We start from the raw sequence: 27,055 nt of genomic DNA on the forward strand, positions 1-27,055 counted from the left end.
GCTTTGTCAGGGATGTCTGCTGTCAACATGTTGTGAAAATAGAGACTGATCCTTCCAGTACACACCTCGTACATACATTGGCTTCCTTTGTCCCATTATTGGTAATTTGCACATTTTCGTGCCAAAAAATATTGATTGCAATTTAAGGTTTTTTCCTGGCATAAGTTCCATGCTGAAAAGTAGAAAAGCAATAGTATATCATCTATATTTGTTTTGAACATCCCATTTAATTCCATTCATAGTTTGGGCAAAGTGGGGTGTTTGTTTTTTACCACCACTTAACTATAAACATTCTTTAATTTGGTGCGACTATATTTAAGCACAATTAAAACAATTCTGCAATCAAAAAGTGTGAGTGGTAGACAACTAGCACGCTCGTGCTGTCATGACAAACCAGTAGTAATACATCTGTCAGTCGTGCCAAAAGCTTGTGTTCTTTCCATAGCATGTTCCTCATATGCAGTGGAAATTAAACAAAAAGCACACTTTTCTATAGTGTGGAAACTTTCTGACGAAAGGGCATTAACATTTATGTTTTAAATTTGTCTGGCATCAGTTTCATCACATCTAATTATGCCATGAACTTTAAAATGCATTGAGGGGTAAACATTTATCTGGATTTCATTTCCAGAATTTTATAACATGTCCAGGTGCAAAATATAGGCAAGGCTTTAGCCCTCACCGTACAATCCAAAACTCTTTTCAACTAAATTGTGCACACCTGGTAGGTTTTGAATCCATATCCATGAGCTGTTTGCCAGTGGCTTAAAAATGAATTCTTTCCATGTAGAGAGGGTGTTATATATGTCACATTGCAGCTGCAAAAAAATCACACCCACTCACAAATACCCTGATTTTATCACTTCCCCTGTTGCTATTACTTCATTATTACTTTGTTTATTCTCCCTTAACTGACATTCCATCATCAGTGTTAACCATCGCTTGTCATTTCTTTTGTTGGTGTGTTGTTCCCGTTCCATTTGTTTTTTCTGTGGTTTGGATCTGCAAATCTAACTTCTACACTTGGTGAGATATTGACAAATTTGTCAAATACCATACCGTACAATACAATTTTGCCAGCGTAATATTTGGGCATGTGTGCACGATATGTTTCAGTGGGTGTGCCTTCATGACTTTGTTTACATGTGTTCCTGCGTCTTTATTGCTACTGCTGCGGCTATGTTCAGGAATGCTTCCAGTTTGTGCTGCCAGCCTTGAGCCATGCAGTGGACCTCCTTCGCGATGCCAGCGTGCGGGTCAAGGCTGTGCACCAGGAGCTGGCAGGGCAGGTTCACAGCATCACCAGCCAGTCGGGACTGCCTGACAAGGCCGTGCAGTGTGAAGGTCATGGAGAAGGCCAGCATTCAAGCCTACCACCTCGAGAAGTAAAATGCTTACCCCACCTTCACATGTATCCAGTTACCAAAGATACTTTGTCTCAAAGGGCTCACCAAATTCTCAATAATCGTTGAATTAATGGCTGCTTAATTGATATGGCCTTCATTGCAGTAAGCTGGAATACACTGTGTCATTATGCAAATATAAGCATAATGCTTCTATTTGCAACAAATGTACACGGTTTCAGTGACTGTCACTAAATTGGGCAGTACTTCTATGGCTGTATTGAAATTATCAGCCAGCAAGGGTGTACTAGTACTGTTATTCGTTTATCATATGTAATATTCTGAAGTATTATATGTGAGCTGATCAGTGATTGTTATCAGCAAATTATGTCTTGAGTTCCTTTTTGGACTATGGGAATATTTTGCCAAGGAGAAAGAGGCTGTCTCTAAAAATATTCTACTCTCACAGCTGGTATAGCCTGTGTTCAAGTCAAAGGGAATCCCAACTTTAGCAAGCAGTGGGGCAACACTCATCCCCATTGGCAACGAAGAGCCAATGCTGTAAATTACAGATTTTCCACGAGAGGGACCAGTCTGTTCGTAAGGTGACCAGTGCAGTTGCATTTCTTGAAAATAGGAATATAAGTTAATATAAGTTATACAAATGCACTGAAATACTTTTATGATTAAACATATAAATGCTATATTTTCATCACCAATTCCTCACAGTTATTGAAATCAAGACATGTGTTACAGGAATTCCCATCACACATCACATTTGAGAATGACCCTGGACGAAGACTGCCATAGATCCACTTATATATAATGAAGCTATGTTTATCCATAGCAATTATTGTAGGGTTTTAAGATTGTTTATTCTGTTTTTGAGATAGCCGTCCAGGATTGGGCATTGACATGGCCCACTTTTTATCCAGGCAACCGGAGAGATATTTCTTGACTTATCACTATAAAAACTAAAAAAATATAACCCGTAAAAACAAAGTTTTTCACTAAGGCTAGAGTCCTCTCGTCCTCTGGCTTGAGATGGCTGCCACCTATGGGTCAGATGATTGCATGGCACCATTAAGCAATTGGTAATTAAATATAATATTTTTGTCCTAAAAAGTGTAAATTTTTTGAAAAAAATTGTCACGAACATTAATTGTCACGCACAACGAGTCTGTGGAAAATGTCAGCTTGATTGGATCATGGGAAGTGGGTTAAAAAACGACCGAAAGATTTGCACGGTCGTAAGCAAGCAAGCGCGCAAGTGAACTTAATATAAAGGATTTAAAAATAGATTTATTTAAGAATAAACAAATATAAATAATAATAAGGGCATTCGAAGGATAAGTGAAGATGTGGATAAAGAGAAAACGGGTTAGTTGCAGCCCTGTAAAACATTGCACGGCTCGGCGCTTGAGTGGCATTCAAAACGTGGAGCGGGATACCTAAGTTTTTCCACAGGAATGTCGTTTTGCCTGCTGCAGTCCTGTACCTAAAGGTTTTGGTGAAAATACCATGCATGTGCTGTACCGTACATTGGTGTAGTGCATGTCCTCTACAGTCTAAAAATTAGGCCTACAATTGTAATTTTAAAAGTCCATGTTTGGGCTCTGGGCTCTACCCGTACAGACTCCATTCCATGTAATGCACTTTGCTTTGCACACTGCTTCCATGCATACATCATGACCCAGCACGGAGCGTGCTCAGGCCGAACCCGGAGCCAAAACAGCACATGCCATCTCGGTTCTGGCTCTATTTTGGCTGTGTGAGATCCACTTTGGGTATTGTGGCATGCTTCGCTTAATGTCCTCCAGTGAGCTCCACGAGTTCATTTTTTTTGGTAATTATCGTAAACCATGGCCAGTGCGGTTAATCCACAGCACCAGGTTCCACTGTAGTCCCTTCCATCAATCTCATCTAAGCAACCACTACATGGCATGTCTTCCGAGTGATTCAACACGTGTAATCTGTCAAAACCGTTTTATAGTTTAACACTCAAGAGCTGAGTTAGGCCAAATTTTGTAAAAACAAATGTTTTTCCCCCCTACAAAGTCATTGAGGACCAGGCTGAGATAATTAATGAGCTTGCACTCAGCCTGATTTTACTCTGGGAGGCTGCCCACATTCAAACTGTTTTCACTAACACCATCATTCCTCATTGTTTTCACTAACGCTGGTCTTTTTTATAGCTCGCTTTGTTTACGAGCCAAAGCCACTGGTAATTTGTGTACCCTTTTCGCTTTCCAATAACGAACAAATATAATTTAAGCTATTATCAGGTAGTTTTTTTTTCCAAATACAAAGTGCTTTCCTGACCCTCGACATGCAGGTTTGGGTTAAAAAAAAAAGTCATTTATGAAAATGCCCCTATATCTGGGGAACCCAAAAACAATTATTTTTCTAAGCAGAAACATATACTAAAATAAATGTTTCAAATTTCAACTTTCTAGCCCTTCTACAACATATATAGAATTGACGTTACTCTCATGAGTCACTCGAGACCATCTCTATAAAATAAGTGTCCTTTGCATATATGTATAGTACCGAACGATATACATATCTGTACAATACATTTGAAAATGTGTTTGCATGACTGTGATAATGTAATATTCGATTTTTGTTTGTAATATGGGGTGCTCAACAGTAAAATATAATAATGTCATTTGTATTGCAGCCACGGATCCCTTCCTGCAGCAGAGTGCATGCCCCTCAAGGTAAGCAGCCTGGGAATTCCACCTGCAAAATAAACCAATGTCATGGAAGCTACATTTGGGAAGAATCATTGTGTATTCTGTTGATTACTTATTGCTAGCTTATTTGGCTATCGTCTTTTAATACAGTAAACCCATAATATTCGTCAGGATACGTTCCCGGAGAATAGTGCAAATATTAAATCCGCAAAAATAGGGTTAGGTGGCATAAACATATATTACACTAGCGGGAAGTACCCGGCATTGCCCGGGTCTTAAAAATATTTCAAAACTACTCTTAAAAATGTAACAGCAGTGCGTACTGACTGTGGTGGTACCTGCTATGATTGCAGCAGTGCATACTGACTGTGGTGGTACCTGCTATGATTGCAGCAGTGCATACCGACTGTGGTGGTACCTGCTATCACTACAGTAGTACATGCTGATTATAGCAGTATTTATCGACTTTATAGCACAAAGTACTCACCTGACAGTGGCGTGGTGAGGCCTAGTCCCGTGCAGAGCCTCTGGCCTCGCCTAGATTGTCCAGCCGGCCGAGGTGGCACCTTGACAGGCTGGGGCTGGGCTGCTACCCCTGACTCCCCATCCCCCCCCCCCCCCCAGGCACGATGTCCCCGGCCGCTCTGCAGTAATATCTACGACCTATAGTGGTAGCATCTACCGACTGTACAGTAGTAATAACTGCACGCATCGGGGTGGGGGGGACATGAGACAGTGAAGAATTAAACTGAGCGTTTAGTGTATTATTATAGGATTTTTAACGCGAAAGAAAATGTTCCCCTCCCACCGAAGGCGTGCGACTTGGCTATGGGCCGTCCTCCCCACCAAATGCGCGTGAATTGGTATGGTCGTGCACGCGTCATAAATAAATAAAAAGAAAGCGCACAGAAATCGCACTAAATCACTAATTAAATTAATTTAAAGTTGACATGTGAAAAAGGAATAGTGCTTTGCTTCCCAGCAGAGCTTACGGTGTGGTACCTGGCTATTTTTTTTTACGTAAACCCCACCGTTGGAGAGCCAAGCGCACGACCATACACAAACCCCACCACAAACAAACCCCGCCACAAACCCACACACAAACCCCGCCACAAACCCACACACAACTTTTGACTTTTATATATATATAGATTATTAAAACATATAAACTGTATGTCTATATGAATGAATACATATGTAGTGGGTGTTGATAGCATTATACGCAGTCACCGCTACTTACCTGGTGTGGCGCCAGCCATGGGTCAACAGGGGGTGAGTATGGTCTGTATTAAGTAACGCCGTTAGGCCAGGGAACCCAGAGGGCGGTTGGGAACCGGAGGTATACACCCCAGGCCCCCAGGGATTATGCAATAGTCCAGGTCCCTCCAGAAGGTTCCAGAGAGTAGGCGTGGCCAGGGGTGGAGTGACTCTGGGAACTGTATATAAGGCGGACCTCTGAACAGGTTTGCCAGTCGTCGTCAAGCTGAAGACCCGAAGAGCCAGCCTAGCATAGGACCCTGGGAACCCCCAGACCCGCCGTCCTTCTAAAGGCCGGGACTGAGCGGGTCAGTGGCCGGAACCCGAGGACCTTGGCTGGGTCGGATCAGCTAGCCTCCCCTAGGTCCCACTAGCTGGAGGGTTGATATATATAGAGGAAGTGGTCCCAGTGAGTCGGACACGCTAGCCCGGAGGCTATATCTCTCCAGGGTATCGGGTGGAGGGGCCGATACCCCCTTTGTGCTAGGGACCTCGTGTTATAGTTATTGTTATAAATAAACGTATTGTCTCCAGTGAAGACTGGGTCTCCATTCATTACCACTACACATATATTATACCAAACAGTATTATTGTGTTATTTAACTTACCTTTGATAATGGTGAACATAAACACGTTTATAAGTGCAACGATCAATGAATAAACAAATGAATATTATAGGGTACGTAATTTCACAGAGTTAAGGGAAGCCCTCGCATGTAAACAGCATGGCCGCCAAGGCAGACGGAGAAGGAGCGGCGTTGCGTGGGGGGGGGAACTTTCATGCGCTCACGATCCACGCCGCTGCCACGCATCTCTGCTCGTTGTCGGCTAGTACCGTGCTGCAGCTGATCATCTCTGCTCATTGTCGGCTAGTACCGTTGTCGGCTAGTACCGTTGTCGGCTAGTACCGTTGTCGGCTAGTACCGTTGTCGGGTCGTACCGTGCTGCAGCTGATCATATTTAAAATAGAACCCCACGAATTTCGAAAAGTACTACGACCAATTTGTTGCGAAAATACAAAACTTCCATTATCATACCCGCAAATATTAAGGGTTCACTGTACTGATATGGTATACACGAATGTTATCATATTAGCATACTCTCATGATCATACTACCGTACTATATTAGAACAAAGGATGAAGGTGAGGGGCAGGAGAGGGGCTGGCAGAAAGTGAAAGGGCGTGAAACAGAGGAAGGAAGGAGAGCAAATCGGAAAGAGGACCACGAGGGAATGCGACAAGCAGCGGGAGAGGAGGAGACTGAGAGGAAAGAGAGATTGAGGTGGTAACAGAAGAGGTGGGAGTAAGGAGAGTGAGGTGTAGAGGTGAGAGAGTAACAGAGAGAGGTGGGCGGGAAGTGGGTGAGATATGGTGGAGGGAGGAAAGGGGGACAGCGGAATTGAGAAACAGAAAAAGCTAGAAACCAAAAGAAATTATGAAATATATTACAGAGAAGGCAACAGAAAGGTGGGGAGAGACGGGGTTTTTCTAGGAATAAAATTTTTCCTGGCTGGCAAGGAGGGATAGACAGTCGCATCAAAAAGACGTGTGCGGGTTGCTAGTTTTGTTTAAAAAATAAAACTAAACAGTTTTTAACATACAGAAGTGATTACAATGACATGTATGAGGGTTGATCAAATCATGGCTCTTGTGCATTACTAGTGTGGTTTGATGCAGACACGGCCCGTGTTTAACCTTTCTATATAGCTTGATTTTAAACAGAACAAAAACATCTGCAGATGCAGGGAGTAACCCAGGATCTCACCCCTGGCAGCAGTCAGACGTGAGTATACCTTGGGTGCTCCTGCAGATTTCTGAATTTAAGAATCCACAGCCAACGAACATGAGCGAACTGGTTGTGTGATGACTGTCTTATGTTTCTTAGACTCCTGGAGATGTTGTATGTAGCTCATAGGGTCAGGAAGTTTGGGTACTGTACTTTCTTTCTTTGAGTTTTTTTAATCAAATTTAAATTGTGGATTTTTTTAAAGAGTCAAACAAGACATTTCATGCTTTAATATAGAAGTGGCTTGAATTTTGTATAATATCAATGTTTTTAGAAATTTGTTCTCAAGCCAAAGCTTGCAGTGATGGTATTTTAATGTAAGGTATGATCATTTTTCATGACCATTGACCGATTTTACATTGCTTGTTAGATGTTTTTGTATCTCTTTGAATTTGTTTTATGAGGTCATATCGTCTCTTTATCTTCAGTTTGATATTTAAATCCGTTTTTCATGGATGGACATTTAACTTGGCACTCTAATGCTATGTACTTCACTGCCGTTGATTTGTAAAGGTGCCGAATATACACAACTAGCATCTTTGCCCATCCTAGGACGGAAGCTGTAATATTTACGAGTATAATTGAATCTTGTGTAAATTTAATGGCAGTGAATCTTGCACAAAAGTATGTCATCAAACACCTAACAACATTTTACTGTCGCACTGTAATAATGGCAGTGAATCTGGCACAAAATGAAGTCATAAAACACCTAACTTCATGTCACTGTAGCACTGTATACAACTGACCTTCAATTTGTTCAAATGCACTGCTCTGATACTTTATTCTCTTCTGCTTTCGGTCGCTGTGTTTGAAATAAATAGGATATCGATAAAATATCTGCAAAATCACCGAGAAATGTCTCCATAAATAAGGGGCAATTTGCGCCTAAACAAATTAAATTACTTTAAGGGCAGTGCTCTAAGACTACTCATGGTGTGCTGTAGCTCACCGGAGTAGCAAACAATTTGAATAGGAGGCAATGGTGGCAAAACAGCAGAGAAATTTTTCTTTTAGCATAATTTGCAAGCCTAAAGTTGACCTTGCTTTAGTTTGACGTGGCGAAGAAATAAATCAAGGCAGAAAATGCAGTGGGATGTGGCGTGGAATTAATTATCTGGTTAGCTCTAGATAAAGAGGGGACAATGAACGTAAAAAAAAGTCGTTTGTGCCTCAACTGATTTTCATTTCCACTCCACGGTTTTTCTTGCAGTGACATCAGTAGTTAATGATTATAAATTAGCATGAATGTAATGGTGGAGAATATATGGAAAAAAATTTCATAGAACACCGCAATACATGTAGCTGTGTAGAGGAGTACCGTGAGGACCCAACTAGGGGCGGGCGCGGGAAGAGTGACGGAAAAGGAAGAGCCGGAGAGAGGGGAGAGAGCAGAAGGCGAGGAGAGAGAGGGAGGGAGAGAGAGCGAGGGGGATTTTGGAGGAGAGACGTATGAGAGGAGCGGGAGGAAAAGAGAGGGGGGGCTGGGTGTGGAGACGGAGCGGGGTAGCTTCGGTAGAGAGGAAGGAGGAAGATGAGGACGGGAGGTAGCGAGGAGTCGCGTCGGGTGGAAGTGTGGAGAGAGGAAGAAAGAATAAACGGCGAGCAGCCCTGAGCAAATACCTCGTCTCCGTGTGATTCTAAATACCCGGGGTGTCCAGGAGGAAGACTCTACAACTGTATCACTGTATAAATGTGAGTTAATGTAGCACAAAAGGAAGCCATAAAACACATCACAGCATTAGACTGCAGTGATGGCAGTGATTGTTGCACGCAACAATGTGATAAAACAGCTGACGCAATGCCGCTGTGCCACTGTATTCAACGGACACTCAAAGACTTTAGGTGCAGTGCTCTGAGACGTTGTTATGTTTAGCTCGCCGGAGTTGCAAACTATTTAATTGGAGTCAATGGCCGCAAAGCAGCTGGAAATGTTTTATTTTAGCATAAATTTATATTTCAGCATAATTTGGAAGCGTAAAGTTAACCTACCTTTTGTTAGATGTGGCGAAATGAAGCCAGGAAATGGAGTGCGATGTGACGTTGCATTAATGTTATGGTTAACTCTCTATAAAGATGGGTGAATTGGCGTTACAAAAGGAGAAATAGTCGCTACAACTTCCTCAGCGTTAGTAATGAAATGCAGCGACACGTGAATATTTATGACGGGAGGGGCTGCATGTGGAGTGATGTGGACGCGCGTGAGACACACACAGACGTTTTTGGCACGTTACATAAGGTGAGGCGTCGATTACGTGTGGTAAAGGTTATGTTGGGCAAACAGGATGAATGATCAGCACGAGACTAACAGAACAGAGAATTATTAAATTCTCCCAAATACAACTTTCAGCAGTAGCAGAACACTCGTACCAACAAGGACACTCAATTGATTTGATAATGTATACGTTTTGTTCAAAACTAGCTACTACTGGCGATAGACTAATTCGATAATCTATCGAAATTCGAAAGAAATCTAAATAACATTAACCATTCGGATAGCTACAGCCTTAGTGCTGCGTGGAACCGAATCATCAAATAATGCATTATTTAAATGTATGCCTACAAAGGGCAGCGTACTTCAATAGGGATTACCATTGGTCGGGCAATTTTAATAAACACAATAGACCGAAAGGACAAGTTCAAAGAGCTCGCATAATGTACATTGCCTTAGTAATCCCCCCCCACATTGTGCAAGAGCACAGCTGCGTGGTCAACACATCTACGCCTCTATATAAGGAACTAAACAGTAAAACTTCTCCACAAATCTGGCTGTCACCTGATGAAGCTAGTTGTAATTACTGGCGAAACGTCGTACTCAGATTGTAAATGTTGTGACTTGGCTCTCCAACACACCGGTGTGCTGTACTAGCGACGAATTGGCATGTTCTGTTTACGTGACAACCCTTACTAGTTGGCTGTGTCGGGTGGTGGTGGGTTTTAACGACACATTTACGCGATCTAACCCAAAAACCTCTTATGGTGTAACTCTATTGTTGTTAGTGGCTCTGAGCCGTTGCCACCGAAGTTGGCTGGGCAAATGGATAAACGATATTTCCCAGTGCAAAAAATAAACATTACATTTTACAGAAACGGCAGAAGTTCGAAAGACATAATAGATAGCGACACCGAAGAGGTTGGCATAATAAATATAGAAGACTGACACGGTTAATTTAAAATCACTAACTTTTCAATTTGTGCTCTTGTAAATGTTATTTTTTTGCCAAAATTGTATCTAAATCCTAGAGAATATAAAACACTTCTACAGATTATCAAGGCTTTTTATTACGTAATAAAGCAGATTACTTTTAGTGCTCTGAGTACAGGATTGTGAGAAGTGCATAAAAATGACAGCTGTCTCTCATTGTGTATTGCAGGCCAAATGGCTTCTCTACAATTATAACGTAAAATATTTTGAGTCAAAAATATTCCACAGAAGCTCAGCAGGCTTCCGGCTTTTAAAGTTTTTGGATGGGTTACTACAGCATGCCAGGGCTATGCGGTGGACAACAAAGGGCAATGTAGCAACCATTGTTGTACTGTATGTATATGCTCCTACATATATGCCCCTTCCACATTTAACTCACACTGACCAACATGGTGAGGTGTTGTAAAATAACCCCTCATGACCTGTATTGTATGCTAGGAGGATCTCATCCAGCAGTGGGTTTATGAAAAAACAGCGCTGTACATGTACAATGAAAAGTAATTTTTTTATTTTAAAATAATGCTATTGTGTAAAACTAAGCAAAATAATCGTGATGTGTGTAACACTGCGCCACATGGTTACATTGAGCGCATAGAGCTGTGAGCGTAACATAACTGAACCCAGGTTCAGCTGGACAAATGGGGTGGGGGGGGGGGCTTTCAGGTTGTGTTTGCATGGCATACTGCACATAATTAAATAGTACACACTTGCTAAATTACATTTACACGTAATTAGTACCCCACATTAAATGAACACTTAATATCAATGTACTGAATATTCTTTGGTTCTTTCAGTAAAGTCACATAGATAGGAAATAATAATAAAAAATAAAGTATAATAATATTCCTGACATGCAATATCCCGGCGTCTACAAACCAAGCTGTATCTGCGGCAGCAGTTACTTTGGGGAAACTAAGCAACGTGTCTCGGACCGTGTTCGTGAACATAAGACAGATTTGAAACACGGTAGGACCAATACTTCTGCCATGGCTGATCATTTTAATGCGGCTGGCTCACACGAAATGTATTTCTTTGACGATGCTACTTTGTAAGCCTACTGGCTATTAACAAAGATTCGTTCATGAAGCCATCCATATATCCAGACACAGACACAATTTCAACCGAGAGGATGGTTATAAACTCAGCAATCATTGGAAAGATGTCATCAACCACTTTGGGTCATGACTTGATTTGTGTTTTCTTGTCAACCTCCACCTTCAGCAGTGTGTGGTGTGAGGTGCAATGATTACCTGGCGGCCCTTTGATTGGTGTAGATCCACTGCCGGTGTCGTTGTTTTTCTCCTACATTAACATCAGCTGCCCCGCCCATGCTTCTGACACACTTGGGCTACGCTCATCTCTAAATCTTTATTAACAGTTTGCCTTTAGAGGCTAACCCCTCTTTTCCTGATTATGACTGCTTGTGTTGCGATCGAGACGTGATTTTTGTTTTGTATTTGTTTAGATTTTATTACTGAAAGAACCAAGAATAAGTCTACATTATAGACTGCCAGTATGCTCACTCAGGTTAGGAACCAGGCTAAAGTCTACATTATAGACTGCCAGTACACTCTGATTAAGAACCAGACTACAATCTACATTCGCGTTTTTTTTATTCACTTTATTTGTTATTATTTTCTATCTACGTGACTTTACCGAAATAACCAAAGAATATGAATTCCTACAGTCACGAAAGTTTTAAGTTAAAAAATACACTGAATATTTACAATTTAAAATTGACAATTTAAAAATACCTTACATAAAATGCTACAGTACTGTGCACCTTAGTCCACGAAAGTGTTTGCGTGTTTGTAAGATGAATGTAAAATCAATGGAGAGAGTCCAATCAAAGCATGGGGATGACCGAGGCATGCAATGGTACAAGTTCACTAAATTCCATAATACAGATAGGTATATTGCTTTAGATTTACAAGTCCTCAAATGCACATACATTTTTAGTAATCTTGATTTAAAGCTTTAGTGACTGCAGGAATCCATACTCTTTGGTTCTTTCGGTAAAGTCACGTAGGTATAAAATATTATAAAATATTAGAGTATACATTTTAAGTACTATAATGGTCGGGGACAGTGTATTTAATTTGCTCATGTTGATAAACCACACCCTACTGTGCACAACTTATTTAGTGCACAAATCGCGTGCCATTTATGTTGAACTTATTTTGCACCATATGTAGCCAACCATGGTAATCGGAGGTGCGGTCAGAGTTTTTCATTATTTTTTTTTGTTCAGCCATTCAAGTCTACTCTGAATCCCGGTTTACTCGATTCTTGCTTTGAGAAGGTTTTACTGTGCTATGGCACCTAACCATTTAAATGTTACATGGCTGCTTCTTGCTGCAAGCATAAATAATGGGTGTGGTGGCTGTTTGCATCTGTATTCCCTCAAAACATGATAATTTAACTTGTAATCCAAAGCTATTTGGAGGTGGTAGTTCAGTCTGTGTAACTTGTCAGAGACCTTGTGAGACTGCCCTAATAAGATTGAGCTACCATTACACAAGAGATCTCCTGTACCGACTACATATTCAAATTAAACAAATGAGCTTTGAGACAGATGGTGATTGCTATACATTTGCATTTTTATTCATTTGGAGCTTTTCTATGGTTTCTAGTAGTCATGGACGACTGGTGGGTTAGTGCATTCTAATTGGCTCTCCAGTTCATTCCTGGTCACGTGTACATATCTGAATGAAAAGTATGGCATGACATTTTCTTTTCAGAATACACTTTTGAAGTGGAAACGCATTGTTAATGTATAAACCAAGTGAGGCGGTGTCCTAACCCCTCACCTTAATTCAGATAGAACTAATAAGTGGTCATATATTGCATTGTGCACACGGATTGGAAAGAAGCAAAGGGAAGACTGTATTGCATTTGAGATAGGTGGAAGTTAATGGCAGGGTAAGGTCCTGGGTACCTCTGTATGGGAATTTAACAAGGGCCATATGGAGAGACTGACCCTGTCATAGGAAGATAAAACTTCCACATTTGCTGGAACTGATATTTATTGTATTCATCCATCAATAGCAATTCTTGTATCTCTTGACACAAACATGAAATCACATGTGTAATAATCAATGTTTTGTTGATTTGTATGAAACGTGGGTGGGGGGGCAATAACACATTGGTTAGTACACTCTGCTTTGCACTCATCGACATGAGTTCGATTCCTGGCCATGGCTAACATGGGCAAGAATCGAACTCTCACAAACAACCCTCATTAGACTGTTTTCGTCCGGCATTGCAATATCATTAATTGAATTGTGAGGGCACCAGAATCCTTTCACCCATAATTTCTGCTGCTGGGTCAGATTCGGCGCAACCAGCGTATTCATTTGAGCCTTGAACACTGCTGCTGCATTGCTCGCTCGTGTATTCATTGTAACTCCTCTAATCCATGACAACCCATTGGCCATTCATTCGTTAACAAAACGATAATTCAGTGGTCATTATTATCTATCCGAAGGTGTCCCCTGCTTCTTATCAGTAATAGGTTTGCATCATAATTGACTGATTTCCTAAGAACAAACATCTGTAACAGTGTTGTATACATAGCTTTCAAATAAGGGTCCGCAAGTTACACTTTATTGATCATCTCTAACTAAAACCGTTGGCTTTGGTCTACCAAAAAAACTGTGCTGCATCAACCGCTTCAGAACCGCGACTGGTTGCTGTGCACTCCCACTTACACGAGTGTAACATTAAAGATGACCCCACACAGTGCAGTGTCTTGTGGCTACCCCAACCAAACAATGGACAATATCGCAGACAACTCCATTCCACTAGGCCCGTTCCCGGTCGAACTGGACAGTATTAGTGCGCCCTCCTCCTGAAGCTGTCACGTGGCTTACAAACTTAAACCTTTGACCTGTAATTTACACATACTGTACTTGCCCTATGCAAGAAGACGACTAAACCCGTTCTTTTTTTATTACAGAATGTTTTGACATGTGATTTTTTTCAATTTCAATTTAAGGATGTTAAAATACGCAAAAATAAGTTTTCGAGTGAGGATTGCACATCCATCTTTGTGAAAGCAACTGTTTTGGCGTTTATGCGAAGGAGTTAGCATATTATCACTTTTATTCCTGTACTTTCAACTTGCCTGTAATCCATTCACTGCTACATTTGTGCAAGAAATACAATGTTCACGGTTAATTTTTTCTGCATCCGCATTGATGGCATGATGCCAGTCTGGTGCTTTGTCAGGTTTTATATTGATTGTGACAGACCTACAGACATTAACATCATATGTTTACGTTTGCTTACTTTTATGCAATGGATGATTCCTAATTAATTTAGTGTTTGAACAACTATAACTAAGACGTGATCATGGTCAAGCTACTTTTAATTTGTCTTTTAATATTTGTTTAATGAGGCGTACAATATCGCCTTCTATTGTTATAGTCAAACACATGTTTTTTTATTATAAGTTATCTCAGGATGATTGCTTCTCAAGTTGCTGTACAATAGAAGTTTGCAATTTCAAGGATGGTCAGGAAGAGGGAGAATTCTTTACATGTGGAACTAATGCAAGAGGATATTGGCAACAAATTTATATTGCAATGAGAAGTGGATCATGATAGCGAGATAATTTGATAGCTCGTGGTTCTGAGAATCGTTCAAATTACCGGTAAACTGGAACAATAATAATTGGAGTGTTAGACGCTTGTACACGTGCCAGTTTCATTTGTTTGTCTGTGTCAGGTGTTGGAGGGTTACAGGACAAATATTTGGCCAAATCATTGTGGCTTAACCAAAACAACAATTGTGAAGCTTATTATTTGCTCTGAAAACCTACTTATGTAAGTGGAGAAAAGTCTGAACTTGAACCAGTTGAGATCAGAGGGAGGAGGTGGGGAGTTCTAAACAGTAGAGGTGGATGAGAAGTGAACTCCCACTGCAAAGGGTTCATTGGAGGTGTCCATCATAGGCCTTGATTACCAAAGCGGAGAGCAGACTGAGATGAGACACGTGGGCAAGCCTTTGTAGGGTCTTGGAAACAACAAGAGCAATCGTGAAATTGATTTGTGAGTTGTAGCATGAGCCCAGTAGAGAGCTGAAAAATGGGGAAACGTGGTCATGTTTGCAGATGCAAGAGTGAACGAGGTACAGCAACAGTGTTTAACAAATCTCATATGCTTATCAATCTCATTTTGACCTGAAAGGTACGGGAAATTTTAAAATATTTTGTCAAAGAATATATAAATATAACATTATTTAGCCATTGGTACTGTTAACCTCGTGGTTAACTCACGATTTGAATGTCAGTTAAAATTCCAGCAGAGGCTTTATTCAGCCTGTCATCCTTTCTGGGGCTTATAAAATAAGTACCACTTTGTGGGAAGTCAGCAGTGCTTGACCTCTGCAGAGACAGGATCCCATTACAGCAGCGGTCCCCAACCTTTTTGGCACCAGGGAACTGTTTCGTGGAAGACAATTTTTTCACGGGTCTTTCACGGGTCTTTCATGGGTCTTTCCCCCTTTTCAAAGAAGCTCTCCAGCGACGTTTGATTTTTACTCATTTTGGCTAGGGTAAGTTGTTTGTGGGCTTACCAAAACTGTGACTGAGACAAGTGCGGGAAAGAGGCGCGGACGGAAGTGGTAAATAAAATAATTGGCGGGCCACGCGCGGACTCACCGCTTGCTTCCTGCTGTGTGGCCCGGTTCCTAACAGGCCACGGACCGGTACCGGTCTGCAGTCCGGGAGTTGGGGACCCCTGTATTACAGGAATGTGAAATGTACACTTTGTCTGGATCCATGAACGTAGCCAAGTGTTGCGAGAGAAAATTTGACTGACTAATCCATCGTCGTGGTTGTGTGTTACGTATTGTGCAGTGTGTGCCCTTTGGTAAGCATGTTACTGTGTTCGCTATTGTCGTAGCGTAGTGGTTGGCGTGCTGTGCTATGAACCCAGCAACCCGTGTTCGATTACTACTTTGATTATCTGAATTGGTCCTGGGGCTCCCCTAGGTCGACTCGGCCTCAAATGAGTACCTGGTTGCGGTGTGTAAAAACCATTGCCATTGGAGTGATGAAGGCGGTCGGGTGTGGTTTTGGCCACCCAACCCTTAGTGTGCTGTGCCAACCTTCATAGGGGCTACTAGCTAACAGCACTTGCCCCAACCGTCAAATCAAGATTAGTCTGTTAAGGCTACACAGGGGATCTTTGTTTTGTATTGTGGTGTGCCGTCTCAGTGATGTGTGTGGCGTACGCTGGTATGTAAAATGCCGTTAGATTTGGTGCGCGATGTGTGCGTGGGGTGGTGTGTCCTGTGCGTGGGGTGCGGTGCGTAGCGCGCAGTGCGGTGGACGTAACGAAGGTGGCGAGGCGAGCGCGCTCTTCCCCTTTCCCTCTCACCTCCATGGACAAGGCCTTCGTCACTGTGCTGGACACGGCACCGATCCTCAACCATGAGCACCTGCATTACAAAGGTGAGGGTTGTGATACACCCAACCTACACCACCTAATCTGGTTAACACACGAGCATTGGAGCACTAGACTCGGAGGAGATCGTGAGTTCAACTCCCAACCAGGGATAAACTTGGCCAATGATCCATTCAGTGGCAGTACGATTAGTATTTCAATTTGTAGAAAGTCAACTGTTGTACTATGGAGAGACATTGTCTGTTTGGTTTTGGGAACACCGATTATTTTTTTGCTGAGAGTATGTTACCAACGTTTTGTCTTCTGCACTTCGAGTCGGTGACTCGTAATTTGACGGCATGGTTATTACACAAATACATATTTCTACTCGTATTTCCAAACTCTGCTCTTGATTTTACAGTATTTATTACACTCTGTAGTTGTGTGCCAGCCTCTGGTTAATAGGGCTTTGTACAGGGCTTGCTTATTTGGGTTGAGATGTGGGGTGACTGTTTGCTGACATGGATTTGTCACTCACTGCAGACGGTCTTGGAAGAGTGTTGGCTCAGGATGTAGTGGCAAAAGACAATCTGCCTCCATTTCCTGCTTCCATCAAGGATGGCTATGCTGTCAGAGGTAAGGCACTTCCTGACAAGACCAAGCATTAGGCAAGACAAACACAGATTATGCAGAATATTATGGGCAATTAATGTTTCACTGCATATGCCAACTTTACTCTACAAGTAGCAGTAAAAAATGGTTTTCACTCCTGCCATAATTGGCATTCACATCATACCCCCAAGAGATCAACTTTCCAATTTGCTAAAAGAGGGCTATAGCTAGTTATGTTTTTCGTGCAGTTTCTTGCATTGTGTTATGTTAGATGCTTTTCGTACATGCACATACTTTCAAAGACATAATTATATTGGGAACTTACAAGTAATGCAAACATCTCATACAGCCTCATGTACACCCGAGTTAATTATTGTTAGCTTATAGTAGAGGCATGTCAACTCATGGAATCGCAAGTGAATTTCTGAAATAACACGTTAACATGGATATAAATTCCCGATATCGACATGCTTCCTGATTGGCCTGCAAATATGTGTGCAAAGTCGCCCCTTCAAGTATTTAGTGTGTGGAATCTTCTTCCTTCGAATGGCTGCTGATGCAGATTGCAGAGCAACAACTACAATTTCACATTCAGGTGGTCAAGTCAGACAATCGCGTCAGAAGCAGCGGAGTAGTGTATCATCACTGTGATGTCTCATATTCGTGGATCAGGCGTTGTGTCTTTATGTTGTACGGTCTTTATGGATGACCACAGTCTTACACTCTGTAGAATAATACGCATCATGTGGAGGTAAATAACAAGAAATGTGACTCGGTGACATGGAAGTGTCGACATGCTCTCATCATGTTATGGTTCCAGCATGTTTATCCTGATTTGTTTGGATGTGTGCAAGCTGCTGGACAATTGGTGTTTGCAAGGCTTCATGTGGGTAGCGTGTGTCTGTTAGCTTTTGTGCGTCCTGCTGTCTCTGTTGTCTGTGTGCAGCTGCTGATGGGCCAGGGGATCGCATTGTGATTGGAGAGTCACATGCCGGAAAGCAGGTACCTGCATATTAACCACCACCACACAACTGTTATTGAACAAACATACCAAGGCATATATTTACATCATGGGACCTCCTTTGCCAGTACCAAAATATGAGAATAGGTTTTTCCCCTTTTTTTCTGGCAACAAAACAGGTGTTAAGATGTTAAAACACCAAACTGAAACCTTTTACAAGGAATCGTGTCTGCAGTAACTACAATGCTTGTGGTCAGAATGCAAACAAAAAACATACTTTGATAATATATGCATTGTCCTTGAAACTGATTGGTCGACACCAGAGACAGCTTTCTTTTGAGCCTCGTCTCAAACGGTGTTAGACCAGAGGATGCCAAAAGGCGTTGTTAATGCAGACATGATTCCTTGTTAAAGGTTTCAGTTTGGTGTTTTAACATCTTAAAACCTGTTTTGTTGCCAGAAAAAAAGGGGAAAAACCTATTCTCATATTTACACATCGCAAAAAATTGCCTCAGTCCTAATGTTAACTGGTATGCTTGTGTTTGGGTGATAACTATTTGTGCAGGAGCAAGATTATCATGGGTTCTTGTGTTATTTTCACTACAGACAATGGATATAGGTGATGGTGAGCATTGATTCCTGGAAATACAGTATATTTATTCATTGTTTTATCACAGATACATTATCGTGATGCTGTGTTCCAATTCTTTGAGCCAGTGTACACTCTCTGCTTGTTCTGCTTGTAGTGAGATATGAGGCATATCTTAGCCGCAGTGTTGGCTGAGCTGAGGGAATGGGTGTTGACAAATGCGTGTAATCTTGCGCAAGCTTCTCTCTCGTGATTTGACGTTGCCATTTAAAGCCCGGTGCAAACGTAGAGATCTTTGCAACATCGCGAGGGAGTGAGAGTACCGACAGAAGCATCGCTCCGTTATCGCTCTGTGCTACTGTATCGAGCGCCAAACATCACTGTAAAGGCATGACCCATTTGAGTTGCCAGTGCGACATTAGTGTCTTGAGCTGTTCGTCATTATTACACTGAGGAAGTCTTGCAGAAATTACTTGGACATTCTGCATTACGACCGACCACATGTGTTTCAGAATTATTTGCTAAATTATTGTAAATATTCTTAAATAAAAAGTAAGTTTCCAAATCCTATTGCGTTGTAATTGACTTATCCTAATTATAAAATAGCCTTATTGACAGATCAGTCAGAGCTGATGATGATGCCCTATCGTGTACCATGCCTTGTCTTCTGACATGCAGCCTTTTCCAAAAGGAAGTTTGCATTTTAGAAAGTTGTCACGTAACTTTCATTGCACATCTAATCTATCCTCAATTCTCTAGGAAACACTCTGGTTGAATTGACACTATAAGAGTTGCTGTGTGTCGACCAGAATTAAGAACATTCTTTCGTGAATCGTTCAGCCTGTGCAGACGGTGATGCCAGGCCAAGTGATGCGAGTAACCACGGGAGCACCCATCCCGTCTGGAGCTGATGCCGTCATCCCAGTGGAAGACACTGAACTTCTCAAGGAATCGGAAAACGTATGTTATGACCATCACCCCATGGACACGACAGACAGGATTGTAAATTTACAATTGATTTAGCATGGTTGGCTATATCGGGTGCGAAAGAAGTTTAACATACATACGTGCAGGAGTAATGCCTCAGTCTCTTTTCCCTGCAGCAACCCTTGGCATGTACCAATTCAGTCACTTAAAACTAAACTTTTTATTTTACCATGTAAGGCCCATTGAGTATACAGCTCTTTTACAGAAGCAACCTGGTCACAAATGATAGCTGAAAGAAGTAGCTTATGGGGAAATTTACAGCAGCCAAATACTCTTCACGCATGTTTCTAATTATGGAGGGAAAACCCAGAGGACCCGGAGAAAAATCAACATGCCTGTGGGGAGAATATGCAAACTCCAAATATACAGGCTTCAGGGTTGGGATTGAACCCACTACCTCCTGCATACCAGGCGAATGAGATAACATCCCGCCACCACGACACCCTTTTAGCTCCACTCCGTGGCGTATGTCCACAAGGAGTCTCGCTTGACTTATGTCCAATTTTATATTATTGTTTTTCGACATCTGGGTCCGTTGACCAGAAATCACTCTGGCTACAATCGTAAAGGCCCAGGCAAGAAGAATGCCTTAGTGATGAGGAAAAGAGATGGATCAGAAGCATTTTACATGTTTTGCATCTTCTTTATCATCATCCTCCTCACAGGCTTCAACAGATGAATCCAACTTTTCAGGGAAGGAAGATTTTTCTAAGTAGGAAAGAGAGTGTTTCTCCAATGAATCTTTGGAGGGGGGGCAGCTTTGAGGGCAAAAGGGATTAAGTGTAAATGGGCAGGCCACATAATGATAACTGGAGAGCGATAGGCAAAATGTACTACATAGTAGTGACTGAGAGAGAGTAAAAGAAGAAAAAGAAGGCCATGGTACTTGCAGAAGCCAATTTGCACCCTTATGTTTGTTCATTGAATAATTTCAAGGATGTTTGGGAGACATTGTGCGTCTCTTTTGAGAATGTTTGTCTACATAACAAATTATACAATATGGAAGAAAGGATAATGCATTTTTTATCCTTTAAACTTTAGCTTATTCTGGCTAGCTTGTATAAAATAAAGAGGTATTTAAGTGAGAGGCAACTCTGCAGTACAAGGCAAAGTTGTAAATATTGTCTGTGTGCATGCTCCAGCATTTATTGAGCAAATGCATCAGCCGTTTGCACAGCTGCAGTCTTTATTAGAAATGCGACTTCTAAGTGGTGTGTTGTTTATGTTGTTGTACTAATCCAGACAATTCTAGAGGGAAATTAGCAGTAGGATATGAAATACAAACAGAAATGGGCTGCATAGCAGAACATTTTGGTGATATTAAATATTTCCCTTGCAATGTATTACATTCTGCATAACATACTTTATAGTTCCATCACTTTTCCAGAAATAGTTACGGCACAGCGAGTGAAATCTAGTGCAACGCCGAGTGGCTTGGCTGCAACACTTCGAGTAAAGCATTAAACTGTGCCTAGGCTTTGGTCTGAAACACTTATAAAGGTAATTGCGAAAGACAGGTGTAACAATGGTAAATATGGTAATAAAAACGCTTGAAGTGCATTTGGCATTTTGAAAGTTCTCTGGATATAAATGATGTATTCGTGAGGTGAATAATTAAATTGTAGTTATATATTTGTTACATGTTGAGTTATGCATGTCTATTGCTTGTGGTTTTATATGTTAGGTAACGTCAGAACTAATTACAGTTAATGGAGTAAACATTGTTTTAACAATGCAGGATCTTGTTTATATTCATATACAAGCTAGTGGATCTCTACTGGCTGTGGTGTGCAAGCATACACCAAAAATAATGTACCACCATCAATATAAATGCTGCCTTATAACTTGAAAACATAAAGTAGGCTAAAGCTTCATCCCTTATTTCTACCTACTCTTAAGAGGTGTGTTGTGACCTGTGCGTGTAACTATGATGTTTATCAGTGTTGTTGCCTTTGTTTACATGGACTGTTGTAAAAAAAAAAGATTTGTAGTGGCAGTCATCATTCATAACGTTCACAATGATGATGATAATGCTTAGCAATTGCCATGAATTCACTTTGTGAAAATTAATAGTGCTTGTCCTATGGACAGACTGGCATCTGCCTTATGAATGTGAACTCTTGTTGGGAATTGCCAAAGGATCATGCCATGTAGTGTGGCGGATCCTTGAAATCTCCACGAGAATTCCACTCTTTTGAATTGAGGCCCAGGAATTGCCATTTGAATGAATGGGGATTCTATCGAACAGATCCTATGGACACTTGTCATTTCAGTGGTGGTTCCTGTATCTCCATTCACATTATTGGATATTCTATTGACCCATCATTAGGCTGTATTACCAATCCTACCGGCATTATAACAAAACCACCCAATACTGTGGGTTGAAGTATTTGTATGGGTGTAGCACCAGCGCTTGTGAGGTGTTGTCGGCATGAGGCTGTGATTTGACCAGAAAATGGCAGTTTATGCCAGTTTATTCCCATGTGTCCATAAATTATGAGTGGAATTGTTTTACACGAGCTTCACGGTTCCTGCCAAAATCTTTCACGACAAAATTGTGAGATTCAAGTACAATGCTTGAAGGCTGGCAATAAATCATGATATTACGAAAAAATTAAGTTCAAGATCACGCATAGCAGAATAATAAAATCCAACGGATAACATTTATTTATTTCAATACATTTGCGTCAACGTTCATATAAATTAATGCGGGGTAGGTAGGGCTCTCTGCTTCTGGCCAAAGGAGATGCGAAGATGTATCATACAATGTTAATAATATTGATGCCTCCTACACCTTGGATTATAACTCTGCCATAGAACAGACGTGTGTTTGCCCAACCAAACTGGTGTGCAGTGGCTCTTAATAATAGAGCATTTGATGATATCATCCCAACCACTTACGATTGCACAAAGTGGTATTGCTTAAAATTGGAATTTGCTATTAAATCAGCCCTGAGGATACGACGTTTTGTGGCTGGATGAGATTGTTAACTCGGTCGCTGTGAGAAGTCGTGCAGTCGCTCAAAATAAATAAATAGACATCTATCCACGTCTGCTAAAATATTTTTATATTTCAGTACATCAGCCCTAATAGGCTTTTCAGACGGACATTATCCAACAGGATTTATTTAAAGCAGCAAGTCAAATATGGGTTTCGTCAGCCAAGTCGGTGCAGTTAAATGATTATTGCTACGTTACCAGGTGTTGTTGGCAAGAGCACTCGGTCTACACACTGGGGCCCAGTTTAATGCAAAAAAACCCCTAGATTTTAGAAAATGTTGCTATGCATTGTTGTGGAGCATTATGATTAACAAGATAACACAACGTCTATTTGTGTCTCCACGTGAATTCGCTGTGTGGCAATAGGTGCAGATTCCAGATTCTAAGAAAAATGCATGGACGGTAGCTGATATTGGTAGCACGTTTTAAAATGCCTTTTTGTTTGTTTGTAAGCCTTTGTGTGCACACCACCAGATTATTTACAATTTGTGTATAACGCATGCGATGTAATGTGTGCAGCGCAATTGGTCAGAAGCTCTACTTGTACCCAATGGGGAATGTAACATTATGCATCAGTGACCTCATGAATAAAACATGTTCACACACATACAGTTAATGTGGAAATCCCAAACCACGTAATCTGTGTAAAGGCCTAGCTGGTATATTGCTTTTACCAACCACATGCATTATAAACTAAGGACGTACATATGAACCTTATGGGGGTTACCCCGGGGTACCATAGTACCCCGGCTCTCGCATAATGTCCGTGATGCAGTCATTTTTAGTCTGTTGATGGTCGGCGATGCGGCAATCGACTCGTCTCGACGTGTACACTCGACGAGCTGTACACGATGCACCACCACGGTGCATACGAGCGTTCAGGGTTTCAGTGCAATTGTCCTCGCTGCGTTTCGACATCGCAGAGTAGCACTGATTTCTGATTGATTGCTACCCCAGTCGCGGAGTTAAGTACACCCCTGGAACTATTGTAGTGTACCAGAAATAAAACATTGAATTGCCTCGGCCATTTTGTATTGTTTGGTACCCCGGGGTACCGCTATAAGGATCATATACAAAAAGTATATATTTGATACTGTGTATTTTAAAATGTACTACAGAGGAGGTCAGGTGGCTCAGAGGTCAGAGTGCTGAACTGGCATGGCTAAGGAACTAGATTTGAATCCGGGCAGCAGCCCTTGATTGAACTGGGTTCTCCAGGGTAGCAAATTGACGTCTCAGCCCAATGACCAATGACTGTACACAAAAAACCCCATATAAAATTTGGTTTACAATTAATTTGGCTCATTTTCAGCTCGTAAAATTTCAAAATATCATGTTTGACTCTCGTGCAACGAATACAATGTTCTCTGTGGCAGGGCAGGTGCCAAAAGGATGCCATCCAGTGTGGATAAAACATCACTTGAGAGATTTAATAAGTAGTCATGTGATTTCTCCTTCTGCAGACCACTCTCTAGCACGAGGTGATGAAATTTCTCTGCAAGGGTTCCAAAGGGATTAAATTATTATAATTATTCTCATGACATGATGCCAAGAGCAAAATTATGTATAAAATGTACAATATGTGTGCATGTTGAACTTATTTCGTATGTAGCCAACCGTGCGAATCGGAGGTGCGGGGAAGGACAACAAACCTGCTCATGATTATTAATGAGGGGGGAGGGTGCTCCATGTGGAGTGACGTCACCGGCTCATGATTATTAATGATGGGGGGGGGTGTTCATTTGGAGGACGTCACCTGCTCATAAATATTAATGAGGGGGGCTGGTCGATGTGGAGTGACGTCACAAGCATTAAGGACAGACATTCCTGGGTGATTATAGTAGGTATAGTGTAGCGAGTGTTGCTGTGGAGGTGGTGATTGCCCAAGCTTGTGATGAAAATATCAGGTGCGGCCATCTGGAACGCTCTTCCTTCCAATATTAGGAAGCCACTGGAGCTACGCACTTTTAAATCTAGATTGAAAACGAATTTCTTTTGAACTGCTTTTTGTGTTTCATTTGTTTTCCTTCCCCCGCACCTCCAATTAGCATTGTTGGCTACATATGGTGCAAAAGAAGTTCAACATACATACTGTTGTGCGCTTGACTGCATGTATGGATACTATACAGATTCTGCCCCCCCCACCTACGTTATTCCCCCCCCTACTCAGCCTCGAACCCAACACCCCCTTAACATCTTCGTCTCCTCCCCTCCCCTCTACCTCACAGAAACTGATGAAGCTGAAAAGAGCATGATTAGCACTTGAGGCAATAGAGTTTAATTAACTGCTGCAAAAATCACATGTGTGTACTAGTTACAACCCCCACCCAGTTAATGTGTTAAGACCGATAATCTTCTATACTCGTAAAAAGGGAAAAAATGCATTGCTTAATCTTAATGCCCACATACATATCCGGAGTTATTTGACAAGAGTGACGATTCGTATTGCACTTCAACAACTGTGCACAATGTATTTGAGCACATTTTTGTGGGACCATGGCACGTACATTCATGGGCAGTTTTTTTTTAGAAGTGCAGAGAGAAAGTAATGTCAGTGCTGCAATGTAAATGCGATGTGCCGTTTAATCTTACGCTCTGCCTTTTACCACTTAAAGGGAAGTTGACAGGTGGAGGACAAAAGTATCTGTGACCCAGTGGTAGAGTGAGCAGCTCTCAATCGGAAGGTTGTGGTTTCACATCCTGGTTTGGGAATTTGCTAAGTCCATCCTTCTGAGGTTTGGTTGTCCTATGTATAGACTCACCCTTGCCACAGGAAGGTAGAATTTCCACCACTGACTCAGGGCTGTTAGCAGGAGATGAGCACCACCTGAATGTTTATTTAGAGCAGGAAATCCCTTTTGACATATTAAAATACACCCAATTTAATTACTTTATTTGAACTCATGTCTGCGTATTATTCTAAAAGTGCTCATAAATAATAGCATGACAATGCGTTATAACTTTAAAATGGGCTTGTAAGTTTTATTCTTCAATTGAATGTGCAAATACGTGCTTTTGCTATAGTGTTATTGTAGGGTTGTCATTGATGTGTTGTTTGCCTGTCATGTATTTCACTGGTGACAGCTACCGTGGATTTCTTGCTTTGCTCACACAGGGAGCAGAGGAGCTCGAGGTGCGGATCCTGTCCCAGGCACGGCCAGGACAGGACATACGGTGAGGACTGGAGGCCTCACATTGTTGACGTAGTTATTCTAATTGTCATAACAGTGACTATAACATACGTCGAAGGCTGGTAGTAGGCTGATATATAGAGATGCAGGATGGTAGTTGATTTATTTATTAACGTCATCAAGTTGTTTCTTAATTCTAACGTGACTTGGCTTGTTTTTTTGCAATAACTTAAATAATGAGGATAGATCCCATTATATAGTGTAACAAATACATTAATGACATATTGCACTGCTTGTGAAAATGTACCCATTGTTCTTTACGTGCACCCACACATGCATTTGTACTCAAGCTTTCTCAGCCCATCATTCATCCAGTCTCAATTAAGTACCACTTCATTGGAAGTCAACAGTGCTCGTCCATTTGATAAACTGACCCCACCATAGTAATGGGGATTGGCATTGCCTCAACGCTTGAGCCTGTAGATGGTTTGACTCGGCGTTAATCACACGTCAAATTACTTAATTTTCACGCGTGCATTTGTATGGACAGGTGCATTGGACAGGACATCCGGCGTGGCGAGTGTGTGCTGTCACGTGGCTCACACGTGGGACCTGCAGAAGTGGGCCTGCTGGCCACTGTGGGGGCGACCAAAGTGGAGGTGCACCGGCTGCCTGTGGTGGCCGTGCTGTCCACTGGCAATGAGGTAACGCATCACAGTACTCGGTGTGCACACAGCATGTCCTGTCTGTGTCGGCCTTTTAGTGTTATCCTCTCGTATGCATTTGGTTTCTTCAGCAACTCCAGTTTTCCCTCTCGATGCAAAAACATGAGCGGAATTGACCAACCATCCCGATGCAAGACATTCCTGATATCCGCAGCACAACCCTGAGCTGTGTCAACTGGCAGGTTGACAAACTGGAAGGAGCCCAGGATGGGTGCCATGTAAACACAATGCCAAAAGCAGACTAATAGCAATGTCAGCCCAGACAGAGCAGAGGCCATTTCATTTGTACAACATACACAGAGACAAAGAGCTCCTGTTTATACACATTTTCAGTCCGATGCTGCTAGCAAACCGCTATTGAGACCATTGAGAGTTT

At 41.7% G+C, this 27,055-nt stretch overlaps 1 protein-coding gene across 2 annotated transcripts in view; it reads left to right on the forward strand.

Moving 5' to 3' along the window:
• Positions 1–27,055, forward strand: part of LOC144719707 (gephyrin-like) — a 77,160-nt gene that overhangs the window by 34,965 nt on the left and 15,140 nt on the right. For both annotated transcript variants that reach the window (XR_013585660.1, XM_078595845.1), the window contains exons 7-14: positions 1,188–1,385; positions 4,024–4,063; positions 16,605–16,742; positions 17,218–17,310; positions 18,233–18,288; positions 19,677–19,796; positions 25,939–25,997; positions 26,505–26,658. Coding sequence is in view for 1 of the 2 variants with exons in the window: in XM_078595845.1 (XP_078451971.1) it covers positions 1,188–1,385; positions 4,024–4,063; positions 16,605–16,742; positions 17,218–17,310; positions 18,233–18,288; positions 19,677–19,796; positions 25,939–25,997; positions 26,505–26,658 (858 nt within the window). In the remaining variant the exon portion in view is untranslated. The remainder of the gene's footprint in view (positions 1–1,187; positions 1,386–4,023; positions 4,064–16,604; positions 16,743–17,217; positions 17,311–18,232; positions 18,289–19,676; positions 19,797–25,938; positions 25,998–26,504; positions 26,659–27,055) is intronic.

This window comes from Lampetra planeri, chromosome 7 (genome assembly GCF_965212315.1).
Source record: "Lampetra planeri chromosome 7, kcLamPlan1.2.h2, whole genome shotgun sequence".
Classification (NCBI taxonomy): Eukaryota; Metazoa; Chordata; class Hyperoartia; order Petromyzontiformes; family Petromyzontidae; genus Lampetra; species Lampetra planeri.